The 18,583-nt window shown below is 43.0% G+C and overlaps 2 protein-coding genes across 2 annotated transcripts in view; both read right to left on the minus strand.

The window, feature by feature from the left end:
- Positions 1-3,659, minus strand: part of LOC121185076 (voltage-dependent N-type calcium channel subunit alpha-1B-like) — a 43,359-nt gene extending 39,700 nt beyond the window's left edge. Inside the window, exons 1-3 of the mRNA XM_041043053.1 lie at positions 3,603-3,659; positions 2,843-2,854; positions 311-381 (exon numbers count right to left, since the gene is read on the minus strand). Coding sequence (XP_040898987.1) covers positions 311-372 — 62 coding nt within the window. The 5' untranslated portion in view covers positions 373-381; positions 2,843-2,854; positions 3,603-3,659. The remainder of the gene's footprint in view (positions 1-310; positions 382-2,842; positions 2,855-3,602) is intronic.
- On the minus strand, positions 2,449-17,207 carry LOC121184954 (voltage-dependent N-type calcium channel subunit alpha-1B-like). Its single transcript, XM_041042887.1, has 11 exons — positions 17,147-17,207; positions 16,490-16,602; positions 16,206-16,318; positions 15,989-16,120; positions 9,204-9,968; positions 7,960-8,153; positions 6,736-6,856; positions 6,010-6,139; positions 5,822-5,881; positions 3,603-3,709; positions 2,449-2,497 (listed from the first exon to the last, which is right to left on the minus strand). Exons 1-11 carry the CDS (start codon positions 17,205-17,207, stop codon positions 2,449-2,451), a joined length of 1,845 nt encoding a protein of 614 aa, XP_040898821.1.
- Positions 17,208-18,583: the final 1,376 nt, after the last annotated feature.

Raw genomic sequence — 18,583 nt, forward strand, 5'->3', positions numbered from 1 at the left:
CAGGAAAATATTTCCACCCCAAAAAAGGGCAAAATAGCATTTTGGAATGAAATGGCCAAAACCATGGATGGTGTTGGGAGGCAGAGGCAGGTTTCAGTTGAAAGCTGTCAGACAGAGGTTACTGATGTGTTAAAACGGCATTTGATTCACTGTATGTATGGGTTTAATATATTATACATGGAGCTGATCTAAGCATAGGAAGAATGGTACTTAGAGAGGGTTGGATTTGAGGGAGGAGGGTTGGGGTAAGGTATGGGTACAGGGTGAGGAGTCAAGGAGGAGGTCGAGGTGGCATAGGAGGGTTCCCCACCTGGTCACACCTTGTTGCGATCTACTTGGGGGAAAACAGTGGTAAAACAAGGTACAGCACATTTATGGATGCTTCACACATACAAACAAAATAAAGCATATGTTTGCATCAGATGACAACACCATAGTTTCCATTAATGAAAACAGATGTAAAACTGTTCATATTTTGGTTGGTAGCAGACAACTGTGTGAGGAAATCCCAGTAAAGAATAGGCCCCACAGTGGATCCAGCTACAGGCCACGTGAGGCCACGTGAGGAGAAAACAGCAGCTGTGCTTGGATGCTGAATGTGCCTGTTAGTTTTGGAGGTAGCCTATCACTGAAGTCAAACACAAATCAGGACTGTTGGTTGTTGAAACAGGCATTTGTTCAGCCCTTGTTCTGTAATTGTACGCTGCTACAACTTCTCAGTCTCAACCAAAACATCACATAATAAAAAGCAAATGCCAACAAAGGGCTAAACATGAGATAATCTAAATAATAATACTAATAATTCTAAGAAAACAAATAGAAATATCATCCCAGCCCTGAAAAACAGGTTATCTCTAGCACCTGAAGCTGACATTAAATAGCAGTATTGCACTTTGCAGCATCAAACGTGAAATGCACCAAAAAGTTGCAGACTAAGCTCAACACTTTCGAGGTTCCAGTAGGTGAGATGACACATTCACAGATACAGCTCTGATGGAGATGCTATGGTTTGTTGTCCTTGCCACAGGCAGTCGATCAAATGGAAATCAGGCAGCCCGAGCTCCGGAGACATGCATGGTGAGTGAATGGCAGCTGTCAATCAAACAAGGCTTTCTATTTGTAACTGCCAATGTGGAAGTGACCTGGTGCCAAACAGCCTTTGCAAATAATTTGTCTGAGTTTGATTTAACCTGCTGAAGAATCTGAGTGGGACGAAGAACAAGGCAGAATCACAACCAAGGTGATCCTAAGTGTTCTATAGTAAATAAATCAATGAGCCATATATTATGAAACTGAATTTCATCCTGTTTCTTTTTCCAACCACAGAGATTACTGCAGATTAATATCACCCAAGGCATTTATTTTAAACTTTTAACATCCTGGGATAATGTCTCCTGATTTTCTGATCACAAATTTTAAAAGAAATTATCTTAAATATGCCAAATCCATTATATTGTCCTAAAACACCCAGGATAAAGCTGCATGTCTGGGTAAAAATTAAATGTAGAGCTCATCAGTACTAAGCATGGCAGGAAAAAACGTACTGTTCTAACATAACATCGTCTGGCAGCCTAGCTCATGTACTTGCTCATATATTTAAACAGTATGTTTTGACTTTTAACATCACATCAAAGGGCTTTTAGGATTAGGATGAAATAAAGTATCTAGGAAACAGCTGTCTGTGGTTGCTGGAATGTAAAAGGTAAAAGGAGCTGCTGATATGTGGTAACATCCAGGACCAGCTTCCACATACCATGGATGTGTCAGTCCTGAATAACCATTAACCCCACAAACCAATGTAGTTAGTTAATGATATGCTAACTCTTTTCCCTGTAACTAGTGCTAGGTTACCATGTAGATAGTTAAGAAGTTAGCATCATTTCATAAGGTCTTACTTATTTAATATTGAACACTTAGACAGGCTGTCAGTCCCTGAAAAGTTCTGTATATGAAAAAAAAAAAGTATTCACAAATGCTATTCAGCACCATATCCAAACCATATGAATATATCTCCATCTGCAGCAGGATGTTGAGTCACTCGGATACAGGCTAAGTAGGAAAGTATAGAATAAACTGAATGGAAATGGAAATGACGGGGCAATATGGTCATAGGGCGGTCATTAAAAACCTACAGCTAACAGCATACATGTCATAAGTCCATCTGATGTGCATGCTAAGATCACAGAGAAGGCTGATACTCCCTGAGTCGTACTCATGCCCTGCGACAGCAGCCTCGGGTGAATTAATAACAGGGAATGTGAAATTGATGGTATCATTCCAGCCTAAGCAGAGCCGCGTCGAGGCAAAGTGCTGATGAAAATACTTCCCATCAGAGGCTCGAGGAAGCTAAGGATGATGAACGCGCAGGTCACATGCCCCTCTATAACAGAGGAGAGCATGGAGGAAGGACCTTTAGCCAAGCACATGAGGGTCAAGTACAGGAAGGTCTTAGGTGGACGACGAGATGGGAATGTGTCCCAGGCGCAACCCGTGAACACTGCAAAATACACACCCGTCCACACAAGCAATTTCACTCCACATACTGCATTGTCTTACAGTCGTTTCAAGGGAAAATACACCTGCTGGACACCACAGCTGATAGTGATGCATCTTGTAATGCTTTCGGTTCAGGTTGAACTAAACCAATTCATATTTACTTTTCTGAAACAAACTCTGTTTTTTTTTAAATGTTTTTTACTCTTTTCTGTGAAAGATGTAAGACTGAATATGTGAGGAAATGACTTGTTTTTGCAGTGGGAGTCATGTATGTTTTCTCTCGCACATACATACACACAGAGAATGACACAGACGAGCAAGGTGAGAGAGATAGAGGAGGCATTACCCCATGAAGCTCCTTCACAACGATCCCAGCACAGAAACAGGGAGAGGATCATGTCAATAAACACACAGCACAGCACAACACCACAACACACACACATAGACACTACTGACTCACAAATATAACGCAACAATAGAACTGTCACATAAAAGACTGTCACCTAAAAACACCATACTGATGATTATATTTTAGTCTTCTGACTGGGCTCTGTGGGTTGACAGTGTCAGCCTTGTGGATCCATACGATGACGTTTACATAATGCAAGCTCAGCCATCCAACCTGGGATGAGTCCATCAATATGACTCTCATAAAAAAGGGATGTTCACTAATTACTGGATCCACTTACGTTCAGCATCTGGCTGAACTGGCAGGGTAGCAGACGGACAGGGTCCCACATGTTTACAGAACTTGACTTGTAAGACATAATCACTTTGAACAAGCTTTTGCTCTGTAGCAGGGCTTTGCCAAAAGATGAGCTCACCTTCCTCTACTGTTTAATTACCTTCTGGTTTACAGTTTAAACACACTGGTCCTTTTTCCTCTATTGAACATGTGGCAGACTAAAAGCTGCACCACAGGTTTCTGCCCCCCCCCCCCGCCCCCCACCGTCCAAACATACTCCAATATTTCTCACTGAGGTTTGGTTTAAATTGTATATCATACCTGACAAACCAGATCCAGCACATCTGATAATCAGGATTAACAACTTACAAACTGGAGACGACTCATTTTATGACAAAAAGGTAGGAGTTTTTGAACTTACGAAAATGCAAAAGCCACCAGCGCCCCACTGACCACTATGAAGTCCAGAATGTTCCACAGGTCTCTGAAGTAGGATCCAGGATGAAGCAGCAGGCCCAAGTCCACCATCTAAACCAAAAACACCACTGTTATGTCGTTTTATTCATTGTTTAATTCATTTTATTTTAGGATGTTTAATAGGATTAAAGTTCAAATGATTTAAATCACCTTAATTCTGATATGGAACTATATGATATGTTACATTCTGATATGTTATTATGTTATTATAAAGCATTTTAAAATTAATCACATCAGACTTTTAAAGTCTGCTGTAATTAAAGTAAAGGGAGTGGAAGAAGCTAGGCCTAAAGGTGCTGTGGGACGGGGTGAAGCAGAGGCTGTCAGCCTGCAGAGGGCAGAGAACAGGTGCAGAGGGAGAACGAAAGGAGCAACTTTCCTTGTGAGAATCCTTTCAAGCACACTGGAGGACAAGAGGTGTGGGAAGCTGGAAATTACCCGAAGCCGAGCTTGAACAACTCAAAGTGCCGTACAGCAAAGGCAGTCCCATTAGGATCACCCAGCTGGTTCCTGTGAGGTGACAGAGGTCATCAGAATGGATGAACGTAGAGGGGAAAATTTTCTTTTCTATTATGGCCAAGGGGATGAACAGATCCAGAGGGCCAAGAGAGAGAAAGGCGAGCTGCATGTTGTGTGGCTGGATTTTAATTTTAATTTTTTTAATTTTTAATTTTAAATGCATATGGCTCTGTTCCCCAGCAACGTTGCTCTGGAATTTTTCGACATGCCTGTTTGAATCAGAGGCCTGGTAGTGAAATGCTTCAAGGATGTTTGAATGTGCTGTTCCCTCCAAGATTCCACCACAAGCTGGCCACAGCCAGAAGTAGGCATCACAGACAGATTGTTGGAGGAGCGAAACTACCATCAGGACAAAGGCTTCTGCCACTGAGACGCTATATGGACAACATCACAAGCGTACTCCAGAAATCAGGATGCACATCATGACTGCTGAAGAGGCTAGATAAGCTTGTGATGCGCTGGAAAGAAGATCAAGCCCTTCAAGACGCAAAGTCTGTTTATCCGAAAAGGGATCAGAAGAGATGACATATTTTGCAGGTGGGGAAGAGATTCTCGGACAGGGAGACGGGGAGAGTAGCTCAGAGACAGATTTCAGATGGCCTTTCAAGTATCAACCAGAGCCAGCACCCTGGCAAGTATAAAGTATGGTGTTACCAATTCAATGTGCATTTCATTTTAAAATGAAAGAGGTCAAGGAGGTTGGAGGATGCTGTGAGGAATGATGGACAGCCCAGCTGTCTCCAGCACATCCTGTCAGGTTGTATGACGGCAGTATGTTGAGGAAACTGGCTGAAGTGATTGAGACATGCAGGCAGAACCAAACAGCAGACCTTCCTCTTCAGCCAAGCATCTCATTCAGTTCATCAGGTCTGGTGAGAGTGCCAAAGGCCTCTGCCTAAGAGAATCAGCAAGACTCCTCACACCTGGGAAAGCAGCTCCAGTTCCTGAGGGAGACAACTGGCCCAACACAGAAGTCATGATACCATGGGAGGAGGGGTTAGAGGCTGCCGATGAGCGAAAGCACTCAAAGTACTCTGGCCTGGCAACCGAGTGTAGAGAGACTGGATGTTGGGCCTTCCTTCACCCTGAGGAGGCGGGATGCTGGGATTTGTCAACTTCTCAACATCTAGAGTTCTCAGTGAAATGGGAGTGACAGGGAAAAAGCACTGACAAGCCATTCAAGATCTGGCGGAAGAGGCCGTGAAGGGCAGCTTTTGGGTGTAGCTCAGGCAGAAGCATAGGAGTAGGGGCCCAGGAAACACCGTGGGTATCAGCAGGGGGGTGGCAGGGAGATGTACTGGGGTTAAAGGAGAGAAACATTTAACATTTATAAAGTGTTCATTTTGAACTACCAATGGGTTTAAACACCACTGTGTTAGAGTAATCAGTGACACACAGTAAATGATGATGATTTTAGATGAAAATACAGTGGATTATCAATAAAAAAAGGTAATGCATCCTGATCCCCTGAGTGCACTATAATTGTCACAGTGAGGTAAGGTCCTGGCACTGACTGCCTCCCCGTCCTCTCCTCATTCATCACTTCAGTCTGTAGACAGTTTAACTCAAGACGAAGAAAAGTGCAGTGAAAGACAAAGAGACACTGAGGTTATTTCTCTTTTAATGGTGCATGTACATGCTTACCTTTATCACCATTTCAAAAGTGAAAACACCAGTGAAGGCGTAGTCCAGATATTTGAGCACCTGCACAAACAGAGACTGCATTAGCACTGCATAATGTATATGTACATATGTATAGGTGTGGAATAATCAAGTGTATAATATGCATGTAGTGTGTATTTGAGTGTATGTTTATGTGCACTGTGTCTCACATTGTTGCGAGGGGCATTTGTCCAGACAGGGTCCTCTGCTGCTAAAGCGATGCTGCTCATAGCTATGACAACCAGGATGGACATCTCAAAATAACGCAGGGTCACAATGTAGTGACACAACCGCCTCACCCTGCGGAGAAGAAGGCAGGGAAAGACAGACGGGAGACAGGGAGACGACCAGTCAACAGGAGACACAGATTTAACAAAGGTTGAACTGTGGCAGCAGCTTCTGTTTCCTCACCATTTATTATTAAAGTCTAAAGTTATTAAGTCTAAATCTTAGGCTTTAAATAAAGCCAGGATCTCAGTCACTTCATCAAGGAAAATGTTTAACAAAGACAAAACCAAGTTCTCATAATGACACCAAACTGAGCACATCCTTGCTTTTTCATTCACTTGTCAAACAAGTGAAGAAATACCAGGATATTTACTATACACAAGCACTGGAGGAATATACGATGGAAATCATGATGCAGATTAATCATTTAAATGTTTCAACAATACTGTATGAATTAAATTTATTGAAACACTGGCTTACAAGAGGCCACAGCCATGAATATAACCTCTCATCTGACTTCATAAATAAAGGTCATCTAAATCAGCAGAGAGCAAGTTTATAGATATGAAATAAAAGAGCTGCCCAGTCTCTGAAGGATCCGACTTCCATCACATACTGGAGGTTCTACAACAAAAAGTGAGTGGACAAACAAGGCTGAGGGGACTCACGGATTGGTCTGTCCAAAGATGAACATAGAACTGTAAGGCAGGATGGGTTTGGGTCCACTTTGACCGAGGTCCTCCAGGGTCTTCTCATTCATGGGCATTGTCTCACAGTCAATACTGTTCACTGGGAAGACAGACAGTTCAATTGCAGCAACAATCTGAGAACATGGTGGTATTGAACAGAGTGGAACAGAAATTAGATCTCTTCTTTGTCCTCTTCAAGAGCCCGTACACAGCCCGTAGGCTCTTTACCATTAACATTTAACCAAACACAGACTGTCACAGATACATGAGCAAATCAAAATTCTTTGCGATGGGAGTTGTCAGTCTCCAGTGACCTGCTGTCACATGTTTTGGTCATGTATCAGGATCAAGGTGCCAACCACAGACAATAATGTTCCCAGTTCACATCCAGTCCTGTGTTGCATGTTGCTCCCCATTTTTCTTTCCCTCATTTCCTGCTATCTCTATACTGACTTATAAAAATGTATTTAATATAAAGATCCTATTCTTTTCTATGGGGACCATTTTTCATATAAGCAAGAAACTGGTCATCTGAAATGGATAAACTCAACTTTTTGTGGTTTATTTCCAGTCCAATTTAATTTTACTATTATTACTATACTAGTTTTATTCATTTAATCTTTTTTGTCAACTCGCCATATACATTTTTATTTTTGCCTTTTAGGATTTCAGTGTACAGAGAGCTGTACACCACACAGTTTAACACCTGAATGGCAATGCAATATGATTTATTGAGGATAGTTTTGGCGCAGACACCAACTCCAGGTCTGTTACAGTCCGAGGCTGGAGCAGATCCTGTCAGTGTGTGAGCTGCATGAGGGCGTCTCAACCTTCCCAGGTCTACAAACACATGAGTAATTAAGCCCTCTGTTTGGTCTCAGCATGCTGGTATCCCCGACATGGTGTTCCTTTGGCTCAGAGGAGTATTTCTTTTTGTTTTTCTTTTTTTGCAATTTTCTTTTCCCATTTTATTTCTCATGTCTTTAAAACTTGAATTGATTCGATAGAAATCAGAAAAAATAATTTCCTAAGGCCAAATATTCAATCACTATTCAATCTCTATGAAAGGGAAAAGACCTGATGAATATCTACATCTGTCTAATCTGTATTTGAATTCTCTGTGAACTGTTCTTGTTTTAACTGTGGCTATGAATAAACCTTCGAGTATTCTGAGTCACATTATATGTGCGGCTTGATACTGACTTTGTATGAGGGTGGTCTCTCCAGGTGGGGAGGTGATAGTCACAGGAGGAATTTGGATGGAGCTTCGGCCAGTTCGTTGGACATTCCGCTGGTTGTCTGAGTCCTCTGGTCCGTCAGGAGGCCAGTTGGCCCCCTTAGAGTCCTGCTGAGGGGAGATGGCTAGGGACTCCCCCTCTGAGTCACCAAACCTGTCCCTAGAACAGAGACAGGAGTTTAGATATTAATATACAGAATATTCTCAAATAACATCCCATTCTTAAGTCCCTTCAGGGAAGAAATGACTGTGCTACTTGTCACCACTGTCAGTGACATTTAGTTTGGCTGAATAAAAGCTGTTGGATCTGGATAAACATTTACAGAGCAGGAGCAACACCATTTTGTCACCCCCCCCCCCCCCCCCGCCAAGCCTGCAGTCTCCCTTTCCCTGTATGTCTGTGTGAGAGTCTGAGTGGAGACAGGTCTGCTGGACTCAGAGAGAACGCAGAACCCACCACCAGCTGCATCCCATCCTGCAATCAAGACTTCCACAAAGACCCAGCTCTGCCGCTACCACCATGGTACCACTCTAATATATATTTTGCTTGTTGCCTTGTTGCCTTGTTGCTTAATCTGTTCTCCTCTTCCTGCAGTCCTGTCTGCCCCTGTCTCCAGCGGCCCAGCTTCCCACTGTCTGGACACTCTGGTGGGTTCAGCCCTGGCTTTTCCGCGAAGCCACCAGCCCAGTCCCACACGCTCCCAGCCATCCCCTCTGGCTCAAATCCCATCCCTTTAACCCTGCAATAAATACTCTTCTATTCCGCTCCAGTCTCCTCTCCTCCCTGTGTTGTGCACTTGGCTGGAAATTGGCCATAACTCATTCACGATCTGTCCAATCATCATAAATCTTGGTAGATATTTTCAGACTGGATTTGGGAGTAGGCCTACCAAAGCATCCTGAGCCTCACTGATAGTGGACGCCACAGATACCAAAAACATGTATCTCAAAACCTGGAGGACAGGTAGTAACAAAAATCTGGAGTAACATGTTGTGTGGTGCATGTGGGCGTGGTCCATGACTGTTACCAAAGAAAAAAAAACAAAACAAAAACAGATATTAAATGAATATTGAATGAATTCTTCACCACTAATCAGCTACAGCATGACAGAAACTACAACTGGCTTAAATGAGCTTAGAGCCCTACAAAGTCTGTTCAGAGGAAAGAGTGCTGACTGTGCGGCAGCTTTGATTTTTCAATCCTTTTTACCTGTGACCATGAGTCTTCTCTCTTTCGTTGGGCTCCTCTCCCTCAACTGTGGATTGGCCCCTGGATCCATGAGTCCGATGTCTCCTCCTCTCTCCATTGGCGCCGCTGTCTCCCCTGGAACTCCTGTCCCCGTCCCTGTGAGAAGAACGTCCATCTTTGTGCCGGGATCTTCGCTCTCCCCTCCCTCCACTGTTCACTGTCCCGTTGCCCCCTCGGGACTGCCGGTGTGAGTGATGATGGCGATGCTCTCTCTCGCTCGTGACTCCTCCACCTCCGCTGTCATCCACCGAGCTCTGATGGTGATGCCTCCTGCCTCCCTCTCGGCTGCGGGACCTCTCGCTCTTCCCCTCTTTGCCCCGACTGCCATCATAATCTTTGGAGCGACTGTGATGGACGTGGTGTCTCCCACCAGTGTCACCGTTATCATTTGTCTCCTCTTTATTTCTGGTGCGGTCCCTGTCTCTGTGGCGGTGGTGGCGACGAGGCTGGTGAGGCACAGGAGGGTCGGCGGCAGTTTCACCCTCCTCTGGCATGCAGGGCTTATGATGGTGGTGCTGGTGGCCGCCCAGCATAGGCCCGTCGCAGGGCTCGACAAGCAGTGGCCGGTCATGGTGGGTCTTGTGGGGGGCCGAGGACAGACGGAGGCGCTCCTCAGGCTCCAGTTCACTGTACAGGGCCTCACAGCTCGCCCGGTTCTGTCTCCTCAGCTGGTTGGCCCTCTGCTCCCACACCGACATTGTCTTCATTGACTTCTGCTGCTCCTTACTAAGGGAGGGGCAGAAGAAACAGACAAATCACAACCACTGAAAACATTGACACCACAATACAAAATCCCATGTAAATTATTTACCAATGCCTCTACTTTGATATCGGTGACAGAGTTTTTTCACAACACTTGTCTTTTCTACAAAGGATTTAAGCATTTCCAATGGATACACTGGCAGGCATGGTTTTCTTTTGAGTTGTGACACATTCAGTATGTATGTACTTTATACTTCATGGCACATAAAACCTGCAGTATATTTCATTTTACATCCCACGATGGCACACATAGTCCCTACATGCTTGAATGATTTACAGTATGAACAAGGTGCAATGGAGCTTTCAACACAGCAAACCACTGTGTTCACTTATCACAGTTGTACTGTGGAGAGGGCTCATCCATGGATATGTCTGAACAAAGGCCAAGCATGGCCACATAACCATGCTGTGACATGCAGCACCTTTTTTTTCTGTCAATGTCTGTGTAATACAGCACTGTGAAATGGCTGAATGCATGCACTGTTGACTCTGTGTGAAGTTTTAACAGTGCTATCTCTTCACATTATTTTACAGTTGGAAAATGACATGTAACCATGCCATCTCTGAACGTGGCATTGGGTCAAATAAGTCAGATTATAAGGACAGAATGTAACTTTAGTCCATGCTTTCAATGCTCCATCATCCTGCCCTTACATTCTTCATACTCACCTTCTACATATGTAAAACTATGTAACACACTGCACTGTGATCCTGCTAAGAGGGTAGATGGACAACATGGGACTGGACTCACTGAATGAACGGGAAAGCCCGTAACATGGTGTGTATGACAACAATGCAGGGCAGGTCTGTTTTATTTATGTGGTCTTGCTTTCAAAGGATGTAAATAATGAGAAAATGATTATGTATGTTTTTACGTATGTAATCATCATCATCATCATCACCATCATCCACCACCTTGCTAGCAGGCGGCTGGGTTTACCTCAGGAAGTGATGGACTGGGGTGCAGACATAACTCCTACAAACACATAAAGGGAGCAACATTGAAACAAACAGAGGGAGAGAAGGAATTTCAAAGGGACAGAAACAAGTTACAGACAAAAGCACAGAGGGAGCAAATAAGCTTCAGGAAACTGACGAGGGGAGAAACGTGTACAGTAGAGATGCAAAATTATACAAAAACTCCAACAGAAATTGTTTGTGCTGAGAGGGAGCAGGGTAATAATGGGGGGCAGGAGATAAAAAATACTGAACTCTGAATGCAAACTTGTGCCGTTACAGTGGAAAAGAGCTGTGTAATGTTTGGCTTGACTGATCTGATTGACCGTTCATAGCATTATTTCACTATGGGATCTGCCTCCATTGCACTGAAGTAAACTATAGTTTTGCATAGTCTTTGTCGCAATGCAAGAGGTGCATGAGAGCATATCCCACACTGAGACATCGCACTCAAACTACTCATAGAACCAGGGTTGCACAAGTAACTGAAGAATGTGTATATATGTGCTACTAGCTGTCATTATTTATACAAATGAAATTACAGAACAAACAAATACTGAAAATAGTACAAAAATGACAGTTTTATGGCCAATTACAACACTAATTCTGTCTTTCAGCTGTTAGACCCTCAGTATCTGCCAGACCTAAAGCTGCTTTATAATTACAGAGTGAAGATGTGTGATCTGATCTGAGATTAGGGGGGCAAACCCTTTCTTGCTTGCTGGCAACAAATACTGGATATCACAGAATCTGCAGCCTAAAGAAGCAAACTCTTAGTTGCTTATCTCAGTATCACTTACTGAAAGTGCTACAACAATTTTGGAGATAGTCTGGTAAAGTGTATGCAATCTAGTAACGAATTATTGTTACAGTGTAATCTATGTATTTACACATGACCACAGTAGGCGTAAAGACACCTTAGTTGATGGCCAAGTGAAAGGTCACTTGACAGATTTCTACCAAATCTTAATGGTTATAAGGTTAATGAGGTTTCATTTAGTGCTTTTGTTGCTTTGAAGATTGTTGCATTTAACAATACAGAATATGGGAAACAACTCAATTTTTTAAAAATTGTTTTCTTATTGTCAACAAATCCAATGAAAAGATTAAAACCAACAGTATGCTAGCTTGTCTCGGTGGCTTTAAGCCTCTAGCTCATTGCTTCCTACTGAAGACGTAAACCTTTAAACCTCACACCTCACAAATATATAATTTCATTTTTTAAAAAGTTTCAGTAATTTCCTCAAATAGCTGGTCACTGTGGTTTTTAGCAAACGTTACTCAATAGTTCATTTGTTGGAGACTGTTTTGGTGCACTAATCTGTATCCGAGGCAGCAGGATGGTGCATGTGGGATTGAGACAAAATAAAAACATTCGTATGAATGTGTGTGTGACCGGGTGAATGTGGCCTGTAGAGTAAAGTGCTCTGAGTGGTCGATAAGATCAAACAAGACAAGAGTGTTACATAAATACTCTCCATTCATTTTCATGGGAATTGTTGATATGAAAATTCTATAAAATTTCCCCAGCAGCGTGAGTCCACTAGTGTCACTGTCAGCCGTCAAAGTCCCACATCGTTCTGACTCACCACAAATCACTGTACAAATAAGAATGATAGTAACTGCTATCAAAAGCTGCTGTGTTTCTACTGAGCAGTCCCATTCTTTATCTGTAAAACACAAGCATACAGCTGACACTGCAGTTATAACGTACAATACATATTTACAACCAGCTTGGGAAATGAATCATATCACATACAGAATGAACAGTGATATGTAGCATCTTGAGATTTACAGAAGAAGAAGTGCAGTCAGTGAGAAATCGCTCTGAGACAGAAGGATGTGGATCACAGACAGTCAGATACTACCATCACTGACAAAGACACTTGTGACCCTTGTTGTCCACAGGGAAATAATGAAAACACAACACGGGCATGGAAATACTGAAACACACACACACACAGCTCTGTGAGCACAGAAGAGCTGCCACGTTCTTTTGGACAACTCAGACAGAAGAAAGACATGATGACACCAGAAGAAGAAAGGGTTTAGCAGCAGAAGAGGAGGAATGAGAGAAGGATCATGAGAGGACTTTAAAAAGTGTATCAGAGAGGTAATAACTCACAGTGAGTTAACGCTGCAGATGGATGAGCTGCTAGAATGCGCGTTACCTCGACTGCGTGTTAGAAAACTGCACATGCACAAAACAAAAATGGGGGAGGGGGGAGGGGACATCATTTAGGATGAAGTCAGGGAAACAGCCAGACACCATTCGACATTTCTCTGTCTTCTCTGCTTGTCCGTTAGCCCCTCCCATCACATTTCAATGTAATGGACAGTCAAAGCTCAGAAACACAAAACTGAGACTGAACCTTATTGAATGGTTATAATTAAAATCGCACAACAGCTTCAGTATCTTTGCTTCCTCTGAAAAGCTTTTTGTTAAATATCTGTCCATCCCAGTATCATATATGCTGTATGTCTGTGCCCATGGTTGGTTGTCAGAAACATAATGGGATCTCATGGACGTACTGGGTGTTTAAGAGTGTAAAACATTTCTCATTTCACTTGTGAGTAGTATTTTGTCTGCTGATGTTATGATTCTTCTCAGGGACCCTGCAGAAATCTACAGCAGAGGCCATTTGAGAGGCAGAGAGCGGGGGATCTGCTTTGTGAAGAAAAGACTGTGTGGGTGAGCAGAGTAGCACTGACTTTCACTGGGACATTGACTCTGAGAATGTTAATCAACATCATGCTTTGTTTCAACATGTGGCTGTCATCTGGGAAAAGCAGCCCCGAGAGCTAAATCAAACAGGGACCAAGTACGAAGATATCAAAAGAAAATTCTGACTATTCTGTGTATGTTTGTCTAAATGTTCTGCTTCCCTGAAATAAACAGGAAAAATAACGACCCAGAGATGTTAACATTCTGCTATATTTATACTGAATTATTGGAGGATTCTGTATACATAGCTGTTTTATATTTTTGCCTTTCATCTTTATTTTTTGCTCCCATTTTTTAGGCTAGGGTTAAGGGTTTGTGCCCTAAGCTAAACGCTAACCTGAGAATTGAATCACCGAGCAGGATGGACGTGTGCCCTGCAGAGTCATGAGTGCTGACATATTGGTGAACTGCTCTTTAGCATGGGTAGCTGTAGAACTAAAATTCCCAGAATTCCCGTGGGTCTTTTTTTTTTTTTTTGTGGGTGAGAGCTGAGCAATAAAATAAAAGAACAGAGATTTCAGAAAGGCTGGAACGAACATTAGATAACAGAGGTTGACTTAAGCTGTGATGGAAATGTTAGCGGCTGACATGGGGCTGACCTCCTTTACCTCCTTGGCCTTCTGGAGGGCGAGTTTCTTATTGATGGCCTCCTCCTGCTCTTCCTCATCCTGGACAGTATTGGCAAAATACATACATACCATACATACAGTACAAATAGCACAAGTTTACCTGCTATTTTGATCAATTCAGTATAATAGTATATACGTTTTCGATTCACTCATTTCACCTACTCGCTTCCACTTTCCTGTTTGGAAGGCTGTTAAACTACTGTCAGTGAAACTCAACACTGCACAAATTCATGCAGTTTCACATCAGAACAAGAGTCTTAGAGTCTGACAGCTGGTCAGTGGACCTAGTTTTACCCTTTCCTGGTGCTTTTTAATGTTAAAAACCTGTGGAAAGTTTCACGGAGAGCAGCTGAACAGCAATCAATTTAAAAAGAAAGAAAGAAGTGAAATGAATGAGTGATTAAAAACAATATTTTTATTAGAGCACAGAAAGTGAGAGCAGCAGAGGGCTGAGAATGGCATGACTCTGATGTTATATGATGCAATTAGTGCTGAAATAAATGTTAATTATACTAAAATTATTGTGAATTATTATAGAACAGGTGATTCTACAACCCTCCCCCCAGTTTTTCACCCAGCCCTGAACAACCACCGGTCTTTATCACTACTGGCCTACAATTCCAGACTGTCATTATTTTAGGAGCCACTTTTATGGAGTCATTTCATTGATTTTCTTCCGTTTTTATGAATAAGATCTGATTTGTTCTTACTCAGTATGATTTGTAACTGGACACAACGTGTACACAGAGATGCTGCAGGATTAATCAATAAGACTACAGCCTCTTAAAGAAGTCAGTGACACAGTGGATAACAGCTTCTTCCTCAGTGTGAGGTGTTAACAGCTGCCGATTATGTTGAGTTACAGAGGCAGCATTACATCAGTCATACTACAGACCTAATTACATCTCCCCCCAAAACCGAGGGATGCAAACAGAGAAGGCTGGGATGGCAGCAGAATCTGTCTTGTGCCTTCTGAAAATCTGAGAAAGCTTCTTTCTGTCTGAGTCTCATTAAAAGACAGCCACAGAGAGGAGAGAGGGAAAACTGCATTTGTTCCAGAGGCCTGCTCTGAAATGTGTTTTTATTTTCATCATATTCTGCTGGGAGTTTTTACTCCTTTAATTATTCCAAGATTCTTTTTAAGATTCAAGTATTCACTGTTATATTTTAAGACTTAATTTCTAACTTGTGTATATGTCCCATTATTTCAAAGTGCAGAGAGATGCTGACAGCGGCTGAGGGCTGAATCATGATGCTCTGTCCATGTTTCTAGAATAAGTGACAAAATATTATATTCTTCTTTAACCCTTTGACCTCTGGGCTGTTTTTGCTGAGTTTTTTTTTTTTTGAGTTTGTAGTTATAACGTTGCTTTTTTTTTTGTTTTGTTAGCCCACTTTAACCTGCAGGAGTTAAAGTGGGCTAACGAGTGAGAGAATCTGTCAAACAGCCAAGAAGTACAGCTGTCACAGATGATGCTAACAGATAAGTAGCCAGATGCTGTTACACTGTCAAAGGATGGAAGGACGAGAAACTCACGATCCATTCAAATCAAATCCATTAAGCCTTGTTTTACCAGAGTCATTCTGTATGGAGTCAGTGTAAAGTCCCTCAAGATGGCTGTGTTTTATTTCTTCACTACGAGCAGCAGCAACATTAGAAATAAATTACTCACTGGCCACCAAACAGCTGCATGCCCAGCAGAGCGAAGACCACGATGAAGAGGAAGAGGAGGAACAACAGGCTGATGATAGACTTCATGGAGTTGAGCAGAGATACCACCAGGTTCCTCAAAGAGTTCCAGTACCTACACACACGGAGATACACTGTATGAACATATATGACGTAATCAGTGATCCCCAGCACATAAACAGATATATGCGCTGACTCACTTGGTGACTTTGAAGATCCTGAGCAGTCTCAGAGCTCGCAGGACACTAATCCCAAATGAGGCCCCAGGTTTGATGGCAGCCCAGATCACCTCAAAAATACTGCCAATAATCACCTGTGAACACATTCTGATAAATACAGCTGGCAAGCACTTTATCCCAAACACTTTACTCTGCCAATAATCAAACACATTTTTCTTCTGAAGCAGCAGCAGCCCTGAATTACATGAATTACACTACACATGCTCATGCATTGATTGAACTCCCAGCCGAACAGGAAGACTCACCCCAAAGTCAAAACAGTTGAACGAGGAGTGGAAGTAGTTCTGGGGTCCGAGGCCGTACATTTTCATGGACATCTCTGCCAGAAACAGGCCCAGGAATACAAACTCAGCCAAGTCTGTCCAGGGAGAAGAAGAAAACATACAGATCAATGAGCAGGTTAAAAAGAGCCCTGCTGCTGATCTTCACTATTCAATAGAGCTGAGCTCCTGCTGCCTGTTCAGCTGTGCCCACAGCGAATAAGACGCTCAGATGAGTCCCACAACGTCAATGAGGAAACACACACACCTCAAAGGGGGGATGCCAGTGGGAATGACCTGAATCAGCCACATGCTGATTACTGAGTTAGGAACTTGCTCTGGTGGTGGTAGGTCTAACATTATGCTCCTTTTAAATTGATAAGTATTTATTGCATCCTTTAATATCATACATATTGTATAGCTGCTGTGCTGTGTATGTATATATTGTATGTTGTATATTGTAAGTCTTTACTGTACTGTATACTATAACAATTCATCAACAAGTGAGCCCAAATAGTGTATAGCTAATTTTTTAATTAGCTGAATAAACTGAAGAAGTTTTTTTTTTTTTTTGCTGAGGGTGATGTTGTTGCTCATCAGCATTTTGGACCCATATAGGGAAAACACATTTTGGGGACTGACAGCCGTTCATGCAGCACTTTCCGACTTCCGGATTTGTCAGGAAACATCCCAGCACTCTCATGCTACCACACATATATGTAACTATAGTTGTCAGATGATTTGCATATAAGTCTCTCATACAGATCCTTGACAACCCTAAACAAAAGTACCACTCTCCCAACTCACTTATATGGGGGAACTTCAAATGCTCATAACTCTGGAACCGTAAGTCCTAGAGACTTAAGGGTGGTACCATTGGACTCGGGGTACACACAAATGGGGGGGGGGGGTAGGACAAGGTCTCATGTCTCTATCTTGCTCCCTGAGGATGGGTCAAAACTGACCCTTGTTAAAACCCCAAATTTTGACTCTCCCAACTCACTTATATGGGGGAACTTCAAATGCTCATAACTCCGGAACCCTATGTGCTAGAGACTCAAGGGTGGTACCGTTGGACTCGGGGTACCCACAAATGGGGGGGTAGGACAAGGTCTCATGTCTCTATCTTGCTCCCTGAGGATGGGTCAAAACTGACCCTTGTTAAAACCTCAAATTTTGACTCTCCCAACTCACTTATATGGGGGAACTTCAAATGCTCATAACTCTGGAACCCTAAGTCCTAGAGACTTAAGGGTGGGACCGTTGGACTCGGGGTACCCACAAATGGGGGTGTAGGACAAGGTCTCATGTCTCTATCTTGCTCCCTGAGGATGGGTCAAAACTGACCCTTGTTAAAACCCCAAATTTTGACTCTCCCAACTCACTTATATGGGGGAACTTCAAATGCTCATAACTCCGGAACCCTATGTGCTAGAGACTCAAGGGTGGTACCGTTGGACTCGGGGTAAACACAAATGGGGGGGTAGGACAAGGTCCCATGTCTCTATCTTACCCCCCTGAGGATCGGTCAAAACTGACCCTGATTAAAACTTCAAGCCCTGTACACTCTTGACAACCCTAAACACCAACTTCACCTTGAAAAAAAGTACCACAAAAAGGGGGGTCCAAACCACTCCTAAGGTTCTGAAACGTGCTCCTAGACACTTTCTGGGGGAACACTTTTGGCATTTCACACAGGAAAATTTTCACTCTCCCAACTCACTTATATGGGGGAACTTCAAATGCTCATAACTCTGGAACCCTAAGTCCTAGAGACTTAAGGGTGGGACCGTTGGACTCGGGGTACCCACAAATGGGGGGATAGGACAAGGTCTCATGTCTCTATCTTGCTCCCTGAGGATCGGTCAAAACTGACCCTTGTTAAAACCGCAAATTTTGACTCTCCCAACTCACTTATATGGGGGAACTTCAAATGCTCATAACTCCGGAACCCTATGTGCTAGAGACTCAAGGGTGGTACCATTGGACTCGGGGTACCCACAAATGGGGGGGTAGGACAAGGTCTCATGTCTCTATCTTACTCCCTGAGGATGGGTCAAAACTGACCCTTGTTAAAAC

Source organism: Toxotes jaculatrix, chromosome 7 (genome assembly GCF_017976425.1).
Source record: "Toxotes jaculatrix isolate fToxJac2 chromosome 7, fToxJac2.pri, whole genome shotgun sequence".
In the NCBI taxonomy this organism is placed as follows: Eukaryota; Metazoa; Chordata; class Actinopteri; family Toxotidae; genus Toxotes; species Toxotes jaculatrix.

Bases quoted from the DNA above. Each gene is read 5' to 3' on its own strand.
- LOC121184954 (XM_041042887.1), bottom strand. From the start codon at position 17,207: ATGAGAGTGCTGGGATGTTTCCTGACAAATCCGGAAGTCGGAAAGTGC. The intron at 16,603-17,146 runs GTCAGTCCCCAA...CTCCCTGGACAG, and splicing joins AAAGTGCTGCATGAACGGCT to ACTTGGCTGAGTTTGTATTC. The intron at 2,498-3,602 runs GTAAGTTCAAAA...TGTATTTTGCAG, and splicing joins CTGGTGGCTTTTGCATTTTC to TGTTCACGGGTTGCGCCTGG.